The 18,106-nt window shown below is 33.2% G+C and overlaps 1 protein-coding gene across 1 annotated transcript; it reads left to right on the top strand.

Moving 5' to 3' along the window:
• Positions 1-876: 876 nt before the first annotated feature.
• Positions 877-1,300, top strand: LOC124887744. The gene is made up of 2 exons (XM_047397660.1): positions 877-1,188; positions 1,286-1,300. Exons 1-2 carry the CDS (start codon positions 877-879, stop codon positions 1,298-1,300), a joined length of 327 nt encoding a protein of 108 aa, XP_047253616.1.
• The last annotated feature ends 16,806 nt before the right edge of the window (positions 1,301-18,106 follow it).

Raw genomic sequence — 18,106 nt, 5'->3', positions numbered from 1 at the left:
TAAAGGATGATTGGGTATTGTTGCGGACTGTTTTGTGTGTTTGTGTTGTGGGCTTCCCGGTTTCTATTGGGAAAAGGTGTAATTAGTTTGTATTGAATTATAGTAGATAGATATGGTGATACACCACGGAATTTATGATTGTGTATGCTATTGCTTATTTCGTTTTGTGTGTGTTAATTGAAAGGTGAAAGAAAGTCCAGTTTGTGTCAGGGAATATTATATGAATATGTATGGTATGTGGCTGTAATTAGAGTATAAGAGGGTTAAAGTTACATCCTTTGTTGATAAATTAAGGGATTACTTCCCGGACACTAGTTTGGTGAAGTTAAATAGCCAAAATATGACGTTTGGTTGCTAATATTAGTTTTCCATATAGTTCATTGTAGATATGTAATCTAAAAGTTCAAGAAGTAGAGTTGGGATGGTATTAGAGTTTTACAACCAGGTATGTAAGGCATACTCTATTTTGCACTCTTGGCGTGAAAACGGATACTTGTTCCATCGAGTAAGCTTCCAAGGTCATCCATGTTACTAATGAACTTATTCAAACTCTCTAACATGTTAAACCATCGAGTAAGCTTCCAAGGCCAGTAGCTTAGATGTTGTTGATTCAGAGAATGACAATGCGTGCATTTGATTTTTTCAAAAGTTTAGAGAGGCATTTGGTGAAAGAGACAACATGTGTGTTGTTTCAGACAGAAATGAAAGTATCATAAAAGGTGTAAGCATTGTTTATCCTAATGTCCCTCATCTAGCTTGTATATGGCATTTATGAAAAAATGTTTGCACCCATTTTAGGAAAAGCAAAGATAGACTTAGTCACCTTTATTATTCCATGGCTAAATCTTATAAAAAAAAGAAGATTTTGAATATATTATGTCAAAGGTTGCTAAGCTTGATCAAAGAGTTAAGGAATATCTGGAGGAAGCTTGGTATGAAAAATGGGCTCGGTGTCACTCTCATGTAAATAGAAGTAGAATGATGACTTTAAATATAGCCAAATGTATTAATGGTTGTTTGGTTGAGGCTAGAAAACTTTCTATTCTAGGTTTCCTAGAAGAAGTTAGAATCTTATTTGCTGCATGGAATTGTAAGAACAACAAAATTGCATCGTACACAAATACAACTCTTGGCAGAAGATTTGAAGAAATTATAACTCATAATGGTGTGAAAGCTTTGCGGATGAAGGTATGTGTTAGAATAATTATGGAATAGAAACTTTATTTTACATTGAGTGTATATTAATATTCTTACATTTGAAACATATTATACCTTTTGGTAACAGGTTAAACTAGTATAGATTTATCTTTATTGTGTTTATGATTCGGGATGGAGGTACATTGTAGATATTGAGTGTGGAACATGCAATTGTGGCCGATATCAAATTGATGAAATACCTTGTCCACATGGAATTGTCTTATTAAAAAGTAAAAATATGGATGTAAAGGATTATGGTCGTTATTGCTCTGAATTGTACAGGCCACAAACCATAGTGAAGACATATGAACTCTCGAAGTTCCAATGCCTAACAAGAAAGATTGGAATGTTTCATGTTTTGTTGATGATAAAGAAGTTTTGCTTCCCAAATATCGAACACCTCCTGGTAGGCCAAAAAAAAAAAGAAGGCATCTGAAATCAAGTAAATCATTGTCTTCAAATTCAAACCGTTGCGGTAAATACGGAAGAGCAGGTCACAATCATAGGGCTTGGGATTTCATTCCAAAGGAATCATGATGAATATAATATGGTTTTCTACATGTTGATAGTTTGTTTGGTTTTAGTAGTATAATCATTTTAATTAGATTTTTTTTGGAATGTTGGAACAATTAATTATACATTTTTTGGTTGCTATTTGAGTTTCACTTGTTCATTTAATGTTGAATAGTATTAAAGCAGATTGTGTAATTTTTCGTTTATCATATTTCGTAACCATATCACTGTAATTTACAACTGATTGGTATATGTATTATGTTTCTTGGGAAATATAACATTTACTTAAAAAATAGTTGAAACATAATTAATATGAACTGTTATACGTTAGTATTTACTGAGTAAGAAATGTATGATTTAGCATTATGCGTTGTGTTGGTGTATTATCTTTTACAGAAAAAAATGTCATTTTAATGAATATTAATTGTTACACTTTATACGTTTATATAAACTATGATTTTTTTCATTTACAAATGTATAAAGTAGATTATACATTTGTATCATTGTACGAAATTGTGTAAAACTTTATAAAAGATATTCTGGTAAACTATGTTTGAAAATTTTATTTAAGAAAATATAAAGTGTGACAACACATTAAGTTATGTGTAACATATATTTAACATATTAATTATTAGTGTAATGTAGTTTTACCTTATAAGAAAATTTACGTGACAATAAAAATATTATGTGTTCAAATGCAATGTCAGTATACTATTATTTTTGTTTGTACAAGTCATAAAAAAATAATTTAAGGCAAACTCAAATTTGAACAAGGAAAAGTTTGTATCATTACAGTATTTTGTTAGAAAGTGCAAGTAAATTGTTTCATAAAAAAAAAAAAGACATCCATAAAATGTTCATTAACCATAAGAAAGTATTCTTGGAAATGTGTAGCATTAAACACCAAAATAAGAAATAGTTCTTTCAATGCCAACAATTAGGAAACATTGCAACTCTAAAGTAACAATTGCATTTGCTTCAATTTCTTTGATTACACTTTTCCTTGGTCGAGGCGGATCTCCATTATCACTCGTGTACCCTTCATTTGCCTTTTTCACTCCATAATGCCAAAGTAAGGAAGCATAGAGTGCATGTTGACTTGCAGCATCAAACCCACATGAATGAACTTGTAGTCCTTCACTTAATATTTCTGCATAGGCACACATAAATACGCCACAGTCCCTGATTTCAAAATATAAATGAAATAATAATTATTAAATCAATTATAACATTATTATACATGAAAAATAAACTGTAATTTACTTACAAACTATCAGACACTTTTTGTGGGATATTTTGCACATAGTCAACATCAAATGGGATTTCATTTACAAGACCAGTTTGCTGAGTAATCTTCTCTTTGTACGCTTTAAGTGATGGCCAATCATTTTACTCGGTCTTATCATAAAAGCCATTGTCTGAAAAGTAAGTTGGAAGCATAAATGCAAGCTTTTGTATTTCAATTGGAGGTTCTTTTTTTCTTTTACTTGAAAGTGAGACATACAGACGTATCAATCTTTTCTTCAATACAATCACAACCAACACATAATTAAATTCTTTATCACAGTTAATTGGAACATATACCTCATCAACCATATACCATGGTAATCCACCAGCAAAACAGAATCCCTGAATTAAATTAGCAATAGCATCTTCATTCTTAGCCGCCACAATTGATTCTGCATAGTCTTGTTGCATGGATAGGTCAACTGCCGGTTCCGCTGGAAAATAGCAGGTATGTGTCTTCTCAACATATGTTTTATAGAAGCAGCTTTTCATTGTATATCTATAATTATCACCTAGCTGAATCTTTGATTTCTTTCTCAAGTGGTAGAAGATCACATCTAAATGCTACAAGTAAAAACAAGGTAAAATAGTAAAAACGATTGAAAGAAATCGATAGCTTCGACCTTACTTGTTGATTAGATATATGATATACAGCTATGCTGGAGTTACATGTTTTTATACATGACATGTTTGTTAAAGTTGAACAAATGATAATGGAAAATACTACATGTATGATATGTTATTATACATTGGTTAACATGTATGAAATGTTATCATACATATGTTTACATGTCTGATATGTTGTGGTATTATAGAATATTAAGTATCAACAAAATAACTTATGATATGGATAATATTTAGATTAAGTTACCTCATTGTTCCAGCATGTCTTGCGTTCGGACATAAAGTAGAACTAATTCTTTGGTTGTTGGTATGTAATGACAAAGTCTAATTGTCTGTAACCTTACCCAGAAACATTTAATCGATAGTGGTTGTCCATCTCTTTACTGGAAAATAATCATTGATTACATATGACAGTAACTGTTTAGTTTAAGATGGCATAGTATTTTTAGGCGAAAATATAATACCAAATTTTGTACTTGGCAGAATGAGTTTTAAGCAATACTACAACAATCCACTGGGAGTAATCAATCATCAATTCATTAGGAAAATCTTGGTTGATGGGGTACCCATCAAAAGCATACTTCAGTTTCTCCTCTTTATCAAAATCAACTGCATCCTTAGAGCCAGAACCATACTTTGAAATTTATGGTGACCTTAAAACCGTGGACTTCTTTCTTTCTTGTTTGACAGTGCTTTTGCTTTTCAGGCTTAAAGATACTAAATCTGAGCATCAGGGAAGTCAGGTGGAATCTGACTATTTGGAAGGTCCCAACATCTTTCGGTCATTTTATTTGAAGCAGAAACATGCAATGTCTTTGTTGTCGAAGGTGTTGACAAACCAAATAAAATTGTATCTACAGCTGGTTGTAGTGAATCAGTTATCGTCCCACTAACTTCATCCTACGTGAACACACAAAGATTTGTAATGTATACATAAAATATTTGAATGTGTAACTATATTAATGCTTACAACATTTATGCTACAAATAATGATAGCATCAATATCAGAAAAAATTGATATGCAGTAGAGAAAAAAATCAATACATTCTAGTTGGTTCAAATTCACAGAAAAATTTATATATGCACCAGAGAAATAACATTAATTCCCAATACGTACTTTTATAAGGTCGAACAAGTAGATCGATATTTTTCTGTAAAAAAAATAAGTGTTAAGCAAAAAAAATACCTGGACATTTATCACATCAGTAGATTCTTGATTTTTCAAATTCACTTCAGTAACATCTTCTTTAGCAGTTAGATTCACATCTTATATTAAATATCAATTATCGTGTATTAACATATATTTAATGATAATGTAAAAGTTTGTGATGAATTTTTACACCCGTGATAAGAAATTTCTATTTGTAATGGGTGCATATGAATATATAAATATATCAGTACTAACAAACGATGTCATATGTGATGCACAAATGATTTTATAGCATTAAAAATATAAATATGTATGATGTTAATCATGAACTACAACCTTTATGTTTATGAAAATGTTTGTATGTTGAATGTATGACAGTTCTTGATACATTCATTTGAATATTTTATGTACATTTAACTGCCCTAATATGAAGAAGCTAGAAGAAAGTACATGTGTATAGTAACTTATAGTAGTAATAAAACAATATTACGGACATAAGAATACTAGCAAATCTTCTACATCTTGAATGTTCTTTTTTACCAATTCTTCATCGGTAAATTCTTCTTCATATTCCATTATCTCATCCAATTATTTATATGTTAATTATCATTATTCAAGTTTCATGAAGATAAAAATTTGTATTTGTTAAGAAAACTGTTAAACAATGTGCAAAATATTAAAAGAGTCTAGATCACTAAACTGTTAGTCATATGTGAGGGTTGTTTATACATTCACATAATTAGCTAACAGTTACTATTTGTATGATGTTCATTTATGCTTTCATAACATAAATCAAACCAACATTAAACAATTGTTAGTCATGTATGAGTGTAACTTATAACAGTATAAGGTTAATATATACGCTACATTAACAAATGTATAAGGTTAACTTATACATCTGAAAATTAATATAATCTTTTTAACATGTGTGATGGTTACTTATTAAACAACAGTTAGTCATGTATGATGTTCGTTTAAATGTTTAAATATTTAAAGCGTCAAGATCGATACAACTTTATATTCAGCCAATAAGGTTAATATCCTTTTTTTCAACCAACAACAAAAGCTACATTTATATGGACATATATTTTAAGAAAAAAAAGATATAATGTACATAAAGATACCTCCAAAGCTTGCAAATCAGAACAGTCCTCATTTTTAAAATTATCCTCACGACCTGCCTCTTTATCTTCCACATTGACATCCTAAATTAAATTAAAAGTCCCTTTAATTAACAGTTATTCATAAAATTATTTTCGGTGATTTTTGAATGATGTTATTTAAGTAAGTGTAAATGACATTATTATTTATGAAGCGATTCATAAATAAAATGTATTTTGCTGAAGGAAAATGTAGAAACATTAATGTATAAATGATCATTATACATTCAAGTTAATGTATGATGAAAAATTAAACTGCACAAATTTAGTACGTAACAAGTATTAAGGGGAAAAAATATTAGCAATTGTTGCTCTTCAAGAAGGTGCTGCTTATTAGATTTTCATCCCGAGACACTTCCATATCATTGAGTGATCCCTTATCATAATCTTCATGTTGTATTAAAAAAAACAACATTTGTTTTTGATAAGGTAATTATGTTGATTTATAGTAAAAGAACAACATAAGTGACAAAAAGTACCTGCATATCATATTTATGTTGTCACTCCTGTTTTTTGTATCCTTCTTCTTGACTTTGTTGTTGTTCATCAATTTTGTCCTCCTATATAACACAAAAAATCTGAATGTATGAATAGTTCATCAACGTTATGAAAACTATAACGAAATTAAGTTGTTATACCTGTGATTGCTTATTTTCTTTATTCTTCAATGCTTTGATGACCTCAGCAGGTATTTTTGATATTAGTGTAACCAGTTCGGCCATCTTTTCAACAAACTTATCACGTAAAAAGAAAAAAAGAGTTAGTAGAAACACATCCTGCTATTCTGATAAAATGTACTATGAAGAAACTAAACTTATACATTTGTTGATGTAATTCTTTATTTTGTCACCATCTAAATTTGATTTAGAAGTCCCTTCAGGCTATCTGAAAGATGAAGGAACAGACTTGTGATGGTGACCCTGCGGAGAAACACCAATTTCTACATGATGATGATGTTGAATTTCAAACACAACAATTTCTCCCTTGTCTACTGCATCCTTATGCATTTCAAAATACAAATCAGACCCATGATGTACTACATTACCACATCTAGATGTATCATCATCCATCACCACTTGATTATCATGCTCGAACATGACAGTCTTTCTTTTCTTCAAAGGTTGGTCAGGTGATACAGGCGATTCAAATCTAGCCTTTATTAGGATTTCCTGCGGTGGTATAGTGTTGAAATCACCAAGTTTTTCATCAATGGTACCAACACACTATTGAAGTTCTACTGCTATCTTTTTCAACTTTCCAGAATTGGATGTCGAAGCATAAGTTGTTGGATCACATATGTCAAAATCTTTTGAAAAGGACAAATCCAACCTACTAACTTCATCGGTTGTAGGTTGTAAATTCTTAAAAGAATTATGGAAAGAATAATAAAAAATAAAATATTTGCACACAAATGAAATGATGTGAATAAACAAAATCAGTACAAAGTTAAAGAATTACCTTAGTGAACATGCCAAACATAAAATATTCATACTTAGGCCTTATACACTGCCTCGACCAGTTTAATATTCTAGGAATATTATTTCTTTGATGGACAACAGTTTTTGATTCTACCTCGGAGCAACACTCAACTATCCAAACATTTAGAACGTGCAGCATTCCACCCAGTGAATATAACTGCTTCACAGTATTGAAATCCTGCTGCCAGGAACTCATTAACTTTTCAAATGTGACCTTCCCCCATGGAAAGTGAATGTACCAACCGTCCTCAACAATCTGAAAGTGCGCAACATTGATTGGTGCTTCCTTAAGCTAACAAAACATGAATGTATGAACAAAGAACAATATCGCCAGGTCCAGGGCATCTTCAGCATTATCAAGATTTCCCATCTACACCCGTGTTATCAGTTTTAAACGAGTTATTGCTCCTTTATTGTCGGGAAAATACCTTGACATCAACGCTTATTTAGATGATGAAGTATACATATAATCATCAATATTACTGGTACACTTCAGAATGCTTATAATGGTGAATGCAAGCATTGTGAATTTGAGGATTTCCCTTTGTACCTAAACATGAAGCTCTTCCTTATTATCCTGCTGAATTTCAAGCATGCGTAGTTTTTTTGAAATTTGTCCCATCTAGTTGCACCGTGGAAAATCCAGAAATATGCCAATAATCGTATTTCTAAATGCTCTCAATACATCCTCTTAAAAATATTCCTTTATCTCTTCCCTGAAAGCACAGTTACATAAGCTCCCCATATGTAATGGGTATGGTAGGACTTTATCAATTCGATCTTTCATGCCCTGGGAAAAAAACATAACATAATTAGCTAACAGTTACTGATTGTATGATGTTTATTTATACTTTTATAACATAAATCAAACCAACATTAAACAATTGTTAGTCATGTATGATAGGTAACTTATAACTGTATAAGGTTAATATATACACTACATTAACATATTTATAAGGTTAAATTATACATCTAAAAATTAATAAAATCAGTTAAACATGTATGATGATTACTTATTAAATAATAGTTAGTCATGTATGAGGGTTATATCTACATTGACTATTAAATTGTTAGTCATGTATGAGGATTATTTATACATTGACAATCAAACTGTTAGTCATGCATGAGGGTTATTTATACATTGACATAATTAGCTAACAGTTACTGATTGTATGGAGTTCATTTATACTTTCATAACATAAATCAAACCAACATTAAACAATTGTTAGTCATGTACGAGGGTAACCTAAAACTGTATAAGGTTAATGTATACACAACATTAACACATGTATAAGGTTAACTTATACATTTCAAAATTAATATAATTTGTTAAACATGTGTGATGGTTACTTAATGAACAACAGTTAGTCATGTTTATTTATACATTGAAAATTAAACTTTTTAAATGTATAATAATTTCAGTCCAACATATACACTACAGTTACAAATGTATGAGGTTAACCTATACATCTAAAATTAATATAATCTGTTAGACATGTAAGATGGTTACTTATATCTAACAAACTCTTATTATACTCAAATAGAAGCTACATCTAAACATGTATGAGGGTAAATTATACATATAAAATTTTCAAAGAGTACCCTAATTAAACAACATATACAAATGTATGATGGTTATGTATACATCTAACAAATTATGACAGACCAAAACATAAATAAAAAATACACATGTATGAGGGTAACTTATACATTTCAAAACTTAATATCAACTTTATTAGAATATATAACCTTTACAATAATATTTCAAAACAACTATATTATACATTCCTTTGATGAAACACTAATGTATGGTGTCTTATTATACATGTGTCAAATTATACATACACTCATAATAAATACCTTCGGCAGACGTGGTCAGCCGGAATCATCAAATTTCTTTTTACTTGCTTTGGAAGTAGACTTCCTTGATTTAGAAGCAGCCTTATCCCTCAATTTCTTCATTGTAAAGGGGTCGTTTTTGTGCTTTGATCAATTCTCTGCCCAATCAGGATCCTGTTCATCAAATGTGGCAGGAACAAATCTAAGTGGAATATCTTGTACAGTTCCATCTAACTGAGTAATCCCTAAACTAAAACTTGGAGTATTATCCATTAAGAAATAACTCTATTTTAAGTTAACAGTACTATTAAATTGAACTCAAAACAAGAAAATCTCAGGTCTAACTTGTACCATATGAAAAATAATGAAAAGAAGAACTAATTAACTTGAATAAGATTGAACAATACTATAATTTGAACATGCAAAAAAACCAAAAATGGAAAACCCCTGAATTGGTAAAGTTGAACAAAAAAAATCAAAAAAATTAATGAAGTACAATATTAAAAACAATTAATTGTTGAATAACTTACAATTTGGTTACTGCAATTGAAGTTTACTTCAAGTATGCCGTAAAAAGAGGGGTTCAAAAATGGAGTAAAAAACGGCTTCATAATGGGAGCATAATGGAGTAAACGAAGGAAGGAAAAAACTGGTTGTTACATGAATAATATTGATGAGAGAGAAAATACCAAATAAAGGGATTTTTGTAATTATTATAGGATTTGTGTAATTACTTTACCAATTGTTGATTTTTTATAAATATGTAACTTAAACTTGTGTATATATGTAATTCTTAGTAAAATGTTTTCCATAATGTTGCCTACTTTTTTTTTATTTCTCACATTGTGTTTGGTATCCACATTGGAGCTCGACTAATCTAGATCGTGCACCGCCAGGCTCATTTTTGGGGTGGCACTCCTAACAGGTTTTTCTCCATAACCAAGGCTCAAACCTGAGTCTTTTGGTTAAGGGTGGAGTAGTCCCACCATTACACCATAACTCATGTTGGTATAATGTTTCCTACTTACCTTTATGTCAGTTATTTTTTGAACAAAAAATTTGTATTGACTAGTCGATGATTGAACTATACAAGGACAAGATGGGTTATATTTATTTTTTATATGATTGTCCATTTGACATTGAATATATGGAAGGTATTTCCCATCAATCAAGTGGTATCCTTTAAGTATCATGATGAACTTTCAAATAATTGTAACGTTACATTACTTATATGTGTTTATTAAAGTTAGTTGATCTTTTATTTATACATGCATTTCAGTACTTAAGTTGCCGCTTACGTTGAGTATTTACGCAATGGACTATAATTACCAAATTGTGGACTTGATGTTAAATTAGTCCATAATAGATATGGCTCCATTTTGTGGACCTATGGAATTGTGAAAGGTCATAATGGTTATGCCAGTGATAGTGAGGATCCACCAAGGCCAAAGTCAAATTTTATACCACCTAATGAATCACAATTGATCAACATTGAATAGATGTGTATCAGTTGGGTCTGTCTAATTAACCTTACAAAAATACTATTTGTTTTTTATGAATAATATTTTGGATATGATGTTCATAACTACTGATCAAGGCATGTCTTAATTTTTGTATGTTTCCTACAAATTCTTTATGGACATGATGTTAATCTGTAACGACCCAATTTGCTGAACCGTACGGTGCTCATGACCTCGAGGGACCACAAGAAACCCATGAATGATATCTGTACCTGTATATTGCATAAGATAACTAAATAATGTGGAAACATACACTGAAAGGCCATAAGGTTCGATCATGAACATAACTGATTGACAAAACATCTATGTAGCGTAATAAAATACCCAAAACAAAACTGAAGTCTAAAATGTTACAGTCTGTATCTAGTCTGCATCTAGTTTGAAAGCCTCTACTGTATGAAGAATCTGAATAAGGAGTTGATGGAAGATGTCCCCAACTAACTCCAACTAATAATCTAATCAATGAGATAATAGAAAATCATTATGTTCTCAAAGGATGAAGACTCACTTCTACTCTAACTGCTAAATTTGGAATCTATTGCAGATTTAGAACTCGTGTCTCTGAACCTAGAGATGATTCTAAACTACTCTAAATACATACAGCGCCCTCTGAAGATTTGACTAAACGAACACCAAGTCTATCAAGATGCTGGACTTCCTGGGCTAAATTCTTCTTACTATGATTAACATGAGAAATACTACCCGTGGACAGTCTACTTAGAGCGTCGGCCACTACATTGGCCTTGGCCAGATGATAGAGGACACTCATGTCATAATCTTTTAAGAGATCTAACCACCTTTTCTAATGAATATTGAGATCTTTTTGAGAAAAGACATACTGAAGGCTCTTATGATCTGTGAAGATATCTATAAAAACTCCGTAGAGACAATGCCTTTGAATATTCAAGTCAAACACTATGGCTGCTAACTCAAGATCATAAGTTGGATAATTCTCCTCATGGGATTTAAGTTTTCTAGAGGTGTAGGCTATGACCATACCATGCTATATAAGGACACAACTTAAACCCGCTCTAGATGAATCACAATAAACTACAAAACCAGCTGAGGTAAGTCAGGTCTTTAATTCTTGAAAACTCTTCTCGCATGGATCTGACCACTGAAACTTGACTTTTTTCTGAGTCAATCTAGACATAAGGGATGTAATGGATTAAAATTCCTCAACAAACCATCTATAATAGACAGCCAAACCTAAGAAACTCCTGATATCTAATGAAGAGACAGGGCGAGGCCAGTTCCTTACCGCTTTGGTCTTTTGAGGATCTACTCTAATGCCATCACCAGAAAAAATATGGCTAAGGAATGATACTGATCTTAGCCAATATTTGCACTTACTGAATTTGGTGAATAACTAATGATTTCTAAGTATCATTACTACTATTCTGAGATGGTCTGCATGATGTACTCAGTGCGGGAATAGACCAGAATATCATCTATGAAGACTATGATGAACATGTCCAAGTATTGCCAAAACACATGGTTCATCAAGTCCATGAAAGTGGCTGGGGCGTTGGTAATACCAAATGACATGACTAAAATTTGAAGTGACCATACCGTATACGAAAAGCTGTCTTCGGGATGTCACATTCTCTAATACTAAGCTGATGATAGCCGGATATGAGGTCTATCTTAGAGAAATAACTGGTACCCTGAGTTGGTCAAACAAGTCATCAATTTTGGGAAGAGGATACTTGTTCTTAGCCATAACCTTATTGAGTTGACGGTAATCTATACACATTTTGAGAGAACCATCTTTCTTTCACATGAATAAGACTGGTTCACCCCACGGATAAATGTTGGATCTGATGAATCCCTTATCTAAATGATCCTTCAACTGTTATTTCAGTTCCTTGAGTTCTACTGGTGCCATTATATATGGAAGAATAGAGATAAGATGAGTGTCTAAAAGAACATTAATACAGAAGTCTATTACCCTTTTGAGAGGAATTCCTGGAAGATATTTGGGAAAGACATCTGAATATTCATTCACTACTGGGACTGATTCACGACTGGGAGCCTCAAAACTGGAATCTCTAACATGAACTAGATGATAAACACATCTCTTACATAACAATTTCCTTGCTCTAAGGTAGGAAATAAGCTGACCACTAAACGAGGATACACTACCCTTCCACTCTAGGATGGGTTCATTCAGCAACTGAAAATAAACTATTCTATTTCTACAGTCGACTGTGGTATAGTAGGAATAAGCCAATCCATGCCGAGAATGAAATCAAATTTAGTCATCTGTATTTTGACTAAGTCTGTTGAAGTGACTTTCTGAAATATCTTAATCGGGTAGTTCCTTTATACCAGCCAGGCTATGATGGTTTTAGCCACTGGGGTAGAGACTAAGAAGGGATCTGTAAGAATTTCGGGGCTGATTCTAAAATCAACTGATATATAAGTAGTAACAAAAGAAAAGAAAGCTACTAGATATAGCAAAGCATAAATATGCACATGAAAGATCTATAATGTACCAGTAACTACCTCAGGAGAATTTTCCTAATCGTGTTGAGTCTGAAGAGCATAGAGATGATTTAGGTGTTGCCCGCTAGTAGCACTGGAAGTGGCACCCTACTAATTTGGGTGATCGGACTGAGCTAAAGAGCGATTCTATTGACCTTGAGGACCTAGCTGTGGATAGTAATTAACGTTGGCTTCTCTAAGCTCTTGGGGAAAGAATCTATCTAAGAAAGCAGTGACAAACTCCTCCCACTCTATAGGACCTGTGTTATCTGATCTTTTGGACTTCCACTATTTGAACCAAAGCATGAGCCACTTCCTGCAATCGGTATATAGCTAGCTCAGTACTCTTAACAATAGTCATCCCCCATTATGTCTGTCACTCTATGAACTTGATCTAAGAATTCCTGAGGGTCATCATCTACCTTACACCCAAGGAAGGTTAGAGGATTAATTTGGGTGAAGTCCCGAATTCTAGCTGCGGCTGAGTTGGCCACTTTATTGGCTGGAATGATTGTTGGACATTCATTATGCACAGAAAATAATTGAGAAAGAGTGGTAAATGTTGTCCTAAACTCCGTATGAGAAACATGATCGCCCAAGGGTTCTCCGTGCTGAGGGGCAGACTTATTTTCGTTTCTTCTTTTAGGAGGCATGTTCTGTAGAAGAAAGAGAGAAAAAATTAGACTAAGAGACTGACTTATGATTATGCACATAGGTACGACATGAATACTGAAAGAGGGGCAACACGCCCATGTATATGACTCTACTAGATAAGACTTTCATACTTTCTAGGACTCTATTGAACCTTAGGCTCAGATACCCAATTTGTAACAACCCGATTTGCTGAACTGAAATGTTACATGGTGCTCATGAACTCGAGGAACCATAAGCTAACCCATGACTGATATTTGTACCTGTATACTGCATAAGATAACTAAATAATGTAGAAACATGCACTGAAAGGCCATAAGGTTCAATCATGAACATAACTGAATGATATAACATCTGTGTGGGGTAATAGAATACCTAAAACAAAACTGAAGTCTAAAACATTGCAGTCTGTATCTACTCTATATCTAGTCTGAAAGCCTCTACTGTCTGAAGAATCTGAATAAGGAGTTGATGAGACATGTCCCCAACTAACTCCAAATAATAAGCTAATAAATGAGATACTAGAAAATAATTATGTCCTCGAAGGATAAGGACACACTTCTACTTTGACTATTGAATCTAGAATCTACTGTTGATCTGGAACTCATGTCTCTAAACCTATGGTATAACATAAAAAGAAAACACCATAGCGTGAATGCATTAGTACATATGTACTGAGTATACATATGAGGTAGGCTATATGCAATGGTTCATATACCTGAATAATGCTAACTGACTGTCTAACATGAATGTGAGAATACATGCATAAATATGTAGCCGTAATTGACAACGTAATTTTGTGATTTCTAAGTCTGTATATTGATAACGTGACATGCTAGTAACTCATATGACTGATAACATGAAGGACTATATCCGAATAATGTTGATAACATGGATGACTGTATTTGGAAGTCCTGAATCTGATGGAACTATTTGAGTTCCAAACTATATCTGAGTTAGCTGTATCTGATAGTCTTGAAATTTGAAGAACTATCTGAGTTCCATTACTGAGACTGATTGACTGTATCTGACAGTCCTAATTCTATAACATGAAACTATGGGAAGTAGTATCTAATCGATATGTCCCAAAGGTGATATAATAGCTGAGCTGGGGTCTAATTTATGCCCTGATTAGAAGGGTGTCAATACCGCGCTAGTGGTAAGGACAATAAGTGAGTAACCCTCATATAATAAGTAAATCTAGAGAGAACGGTGGGAACCCTCACAAGACAGGTTAAGCTACCCCATCTACCCTCATATAACAGGCTACGATGTCTCAACCTATGCTGGCTACATAGTTCTAGAATACAAAGATTCCTTCTAGGAATAACACCCTCATATAACAGGTGATTCCCTATCCTTAGGTTCACTCGGTGTAAATTCTTACTCCCATATGAATGGACACTGAACATGATTTACTGAACTGAGCGTGGACTGAGTTACTAAATTTTCGTGGCTGACTAAATAGTACTGATATCTGACAACTGACTGAGTCATAATATCATGAAGATTTTTCCTAAGTCATAACACTATCTGAAGTCTAAGAGTTCATAGATTGACTGAGAGTATCGTGAAAACATGACATGGCCTTAGGCATACATCTAATATTTCGGGTACAAGTACCCCCAGGACTCGATAGAAGAAAACTGACATAGCATGATTTACTTGAAGACTTGACTAACATCATAACACATACTACATTCATTGGAGCTTTTCATCAAACATTTAATAGGCATAAACTTGTACATACATGGGGATTTCATGATATCATGCTAGTTAGAAAATTTTCCTTTATCTAGGCCTTTAATCAAACATATTGTAGACATAGTACATGCAAAGCACATTATACAACAATTAAACATCATGCTTCGATCTAATTTTATCATTCAAGGTTTTATCCATAGGGTTGCATGAATCTATGGAAGTAGTAATTAAACCCACATAGAAATTATCAACAATCATGGAGTAGAATCCAATTTTACATTTATCCACATGAACATGAACAGCCAAAATATGAAAACATATAGAAAATTCATAACTTGAGTTTAGAAAAGGATTCTTGGACATCATGGACAAAAGGGGTTCATGAATGAACACTATGCATACCTTAGATTGTGATTTTGTAAAGATTGATGGTGAAACCTTCCTGAATTTGAATCCTTAATAGAAACCCTAGTTTGTTCTTGAGATAAACTTGAGAGAAATTAATATGTTTTGGGTGAAAAGTGGCTCAATCATGTGTTAAAGGGATTATATAGGGGTAGGAAGTTTACCATTTTAACCCTGGATATATCATTAAATTTTCAGTGAAATTTCTCGAGTTGGGACCTTGGCGCGACGCGGTGCTATCACTCCATGTCACTGGAAATTGACAATCAGGAAACTGCACGATGGCGCGATGCGGAGCTATTATGTTGCCACCTTATCTACGACCTAGAATTTTGGCGCGACGCACCAGTATCATAGAGAAACACTGGAAATTGACTATTGTGATTTAAGCTATCTCCACAACGCACTAAAGCCTCAGTTCAAACACTGTCTCACTAAAAAGGCTCTAACTCTTCGCTCGGGTGTTGGATTTGGGTGAATTATATATCGTTGGAAAGCTTATTCAATTTTCCACGTGATAAAAAGTAAAAATTATGGAAATACCACGTTTATAATAATGAATTATTATTTCAAAGAAAGTTCTAACATACTTGAGATGGTTTTCTAGATAAGAAAAAGTACGGGTATTACAATATCTCCCCCTTGAGAACATTCATCCGTGAATGAGACTGACTGAGAGAAGAAATAGTGAGATAAACATGAATAACTGGAACATGATATCTTGACGAATGTGACTGACAAGATGAACATAGCATATTGTATATACATATCTGATGCATGCGTAACTGATTCATAAATGTATAATTGAAAGTTCTGAAAAACTAAGTTTTCTCACAATAAGAATGCATGTCTGATGCATAACTATATAACTGATTTGATACATGAATGGATGACTGAATATGCGGTGGTACTTGATACCAAGTTTATCATGGGAACATCAACATGAGACTGAATACTAAGTTAGTGATGTATACTAATAATGAAACTGAATAAGCTTAAGGAGAACTGTCACCTTGAGCTTGATCTGAGTCGGCGGGGAAAAGGTGAGGGTACTTGGTACGTATATCTGCTTTTGCGTCTCAAGTACCTCCCTTTACTGACTGATTTTGCTGAAGAAATTTAACTAGAGGACTTCTTTGTTCCTCAATCAACAGGTCTGATAGTCTAGGACTTCAACTGGAATCTCTTCATAAGAGAGGTTGTTCTGAACATCGATGCTACGAATAGGGACTACGACTGATGGGTCACCGATGAACTTTTTGAGCAAATAGACATGATAGACTGAATGAACTGAGGCTAGATCTAAAGGAAATTCGAGATCATAAGCTACCTTGCCAAAATGACTGAGAATCTTGAAGGGACCGACATATCGAGGACTGAGCTTTCCCTTCTTGCCAAATCTCATCATTCCCTTCATAGGAGAGATCTTGAGGTAGAAATAGTTACCAATCTCAAACTCGAGATCCTTTCTATGAACATCTACATAAGACTTCTGTCTGCTCTAAGTAGCCTGGAGTCTTTCTCTAATTAACTGAACTTTCTCTAAGGTGTCGAATACTAAATTAGGACCTATGACTGAGGCCTCACTAAATTTGAACCAACCGATTGGAGATCTACATCTCCTACCATAGAGAGCTTGGAATGGAGCCATCTGAATACTAGAATGATAGCTATTGTTGTATGTAAACTCAATCAAAGGCAAGTGGTCATCCCAACTACCTTTGAAATCAATTGCACTTGCCCTTAGTATATCTTCTAGAGTCTGAATGGTTATTTCTACTTGACCATCTGTCTAAGGATGAAAGGTTGTACTGAGATGAATTTGGGTACCACGACCCTTTTAGAATGCGTTCCAAAAATAATAGGTGAACTGGGTACCTCTTCATGAGATAATAGACAATGGAACATCGTGTAATCTGACCAAATCCTTGATGTAGAACTTGGCTTAATCCTCGGCCGAATAAGAGATATGAACTGAAAGAAAAAGAGCTAATTTGGTCATTCTATCTACAAGGACCCAAACTGAATCACGCTGACAACGACTTTGAGTCAAACCCGTCATGAAGTCCATGTTCACAACTTCCCATTTCC

The sequence above is a fragment of the Capsicum annuum genome, chromosome 10 (assembly GCF_002878395.1).
Source record: "Capsicum annuum cultivar UCD-10X-F1 chromosome 10, UCD10Xv1.1, whole genome shotgun sequence".
Lineage (NCBI taxonomy): Eukaryota > Viridiplantae > Streptophyta > Magnoliopsida > Solanales > Solanaceae > Capsicum > Capsicum annuum.
This window is presented reverse-complemented; position numbering and strand designations above follow the sequence as displayed.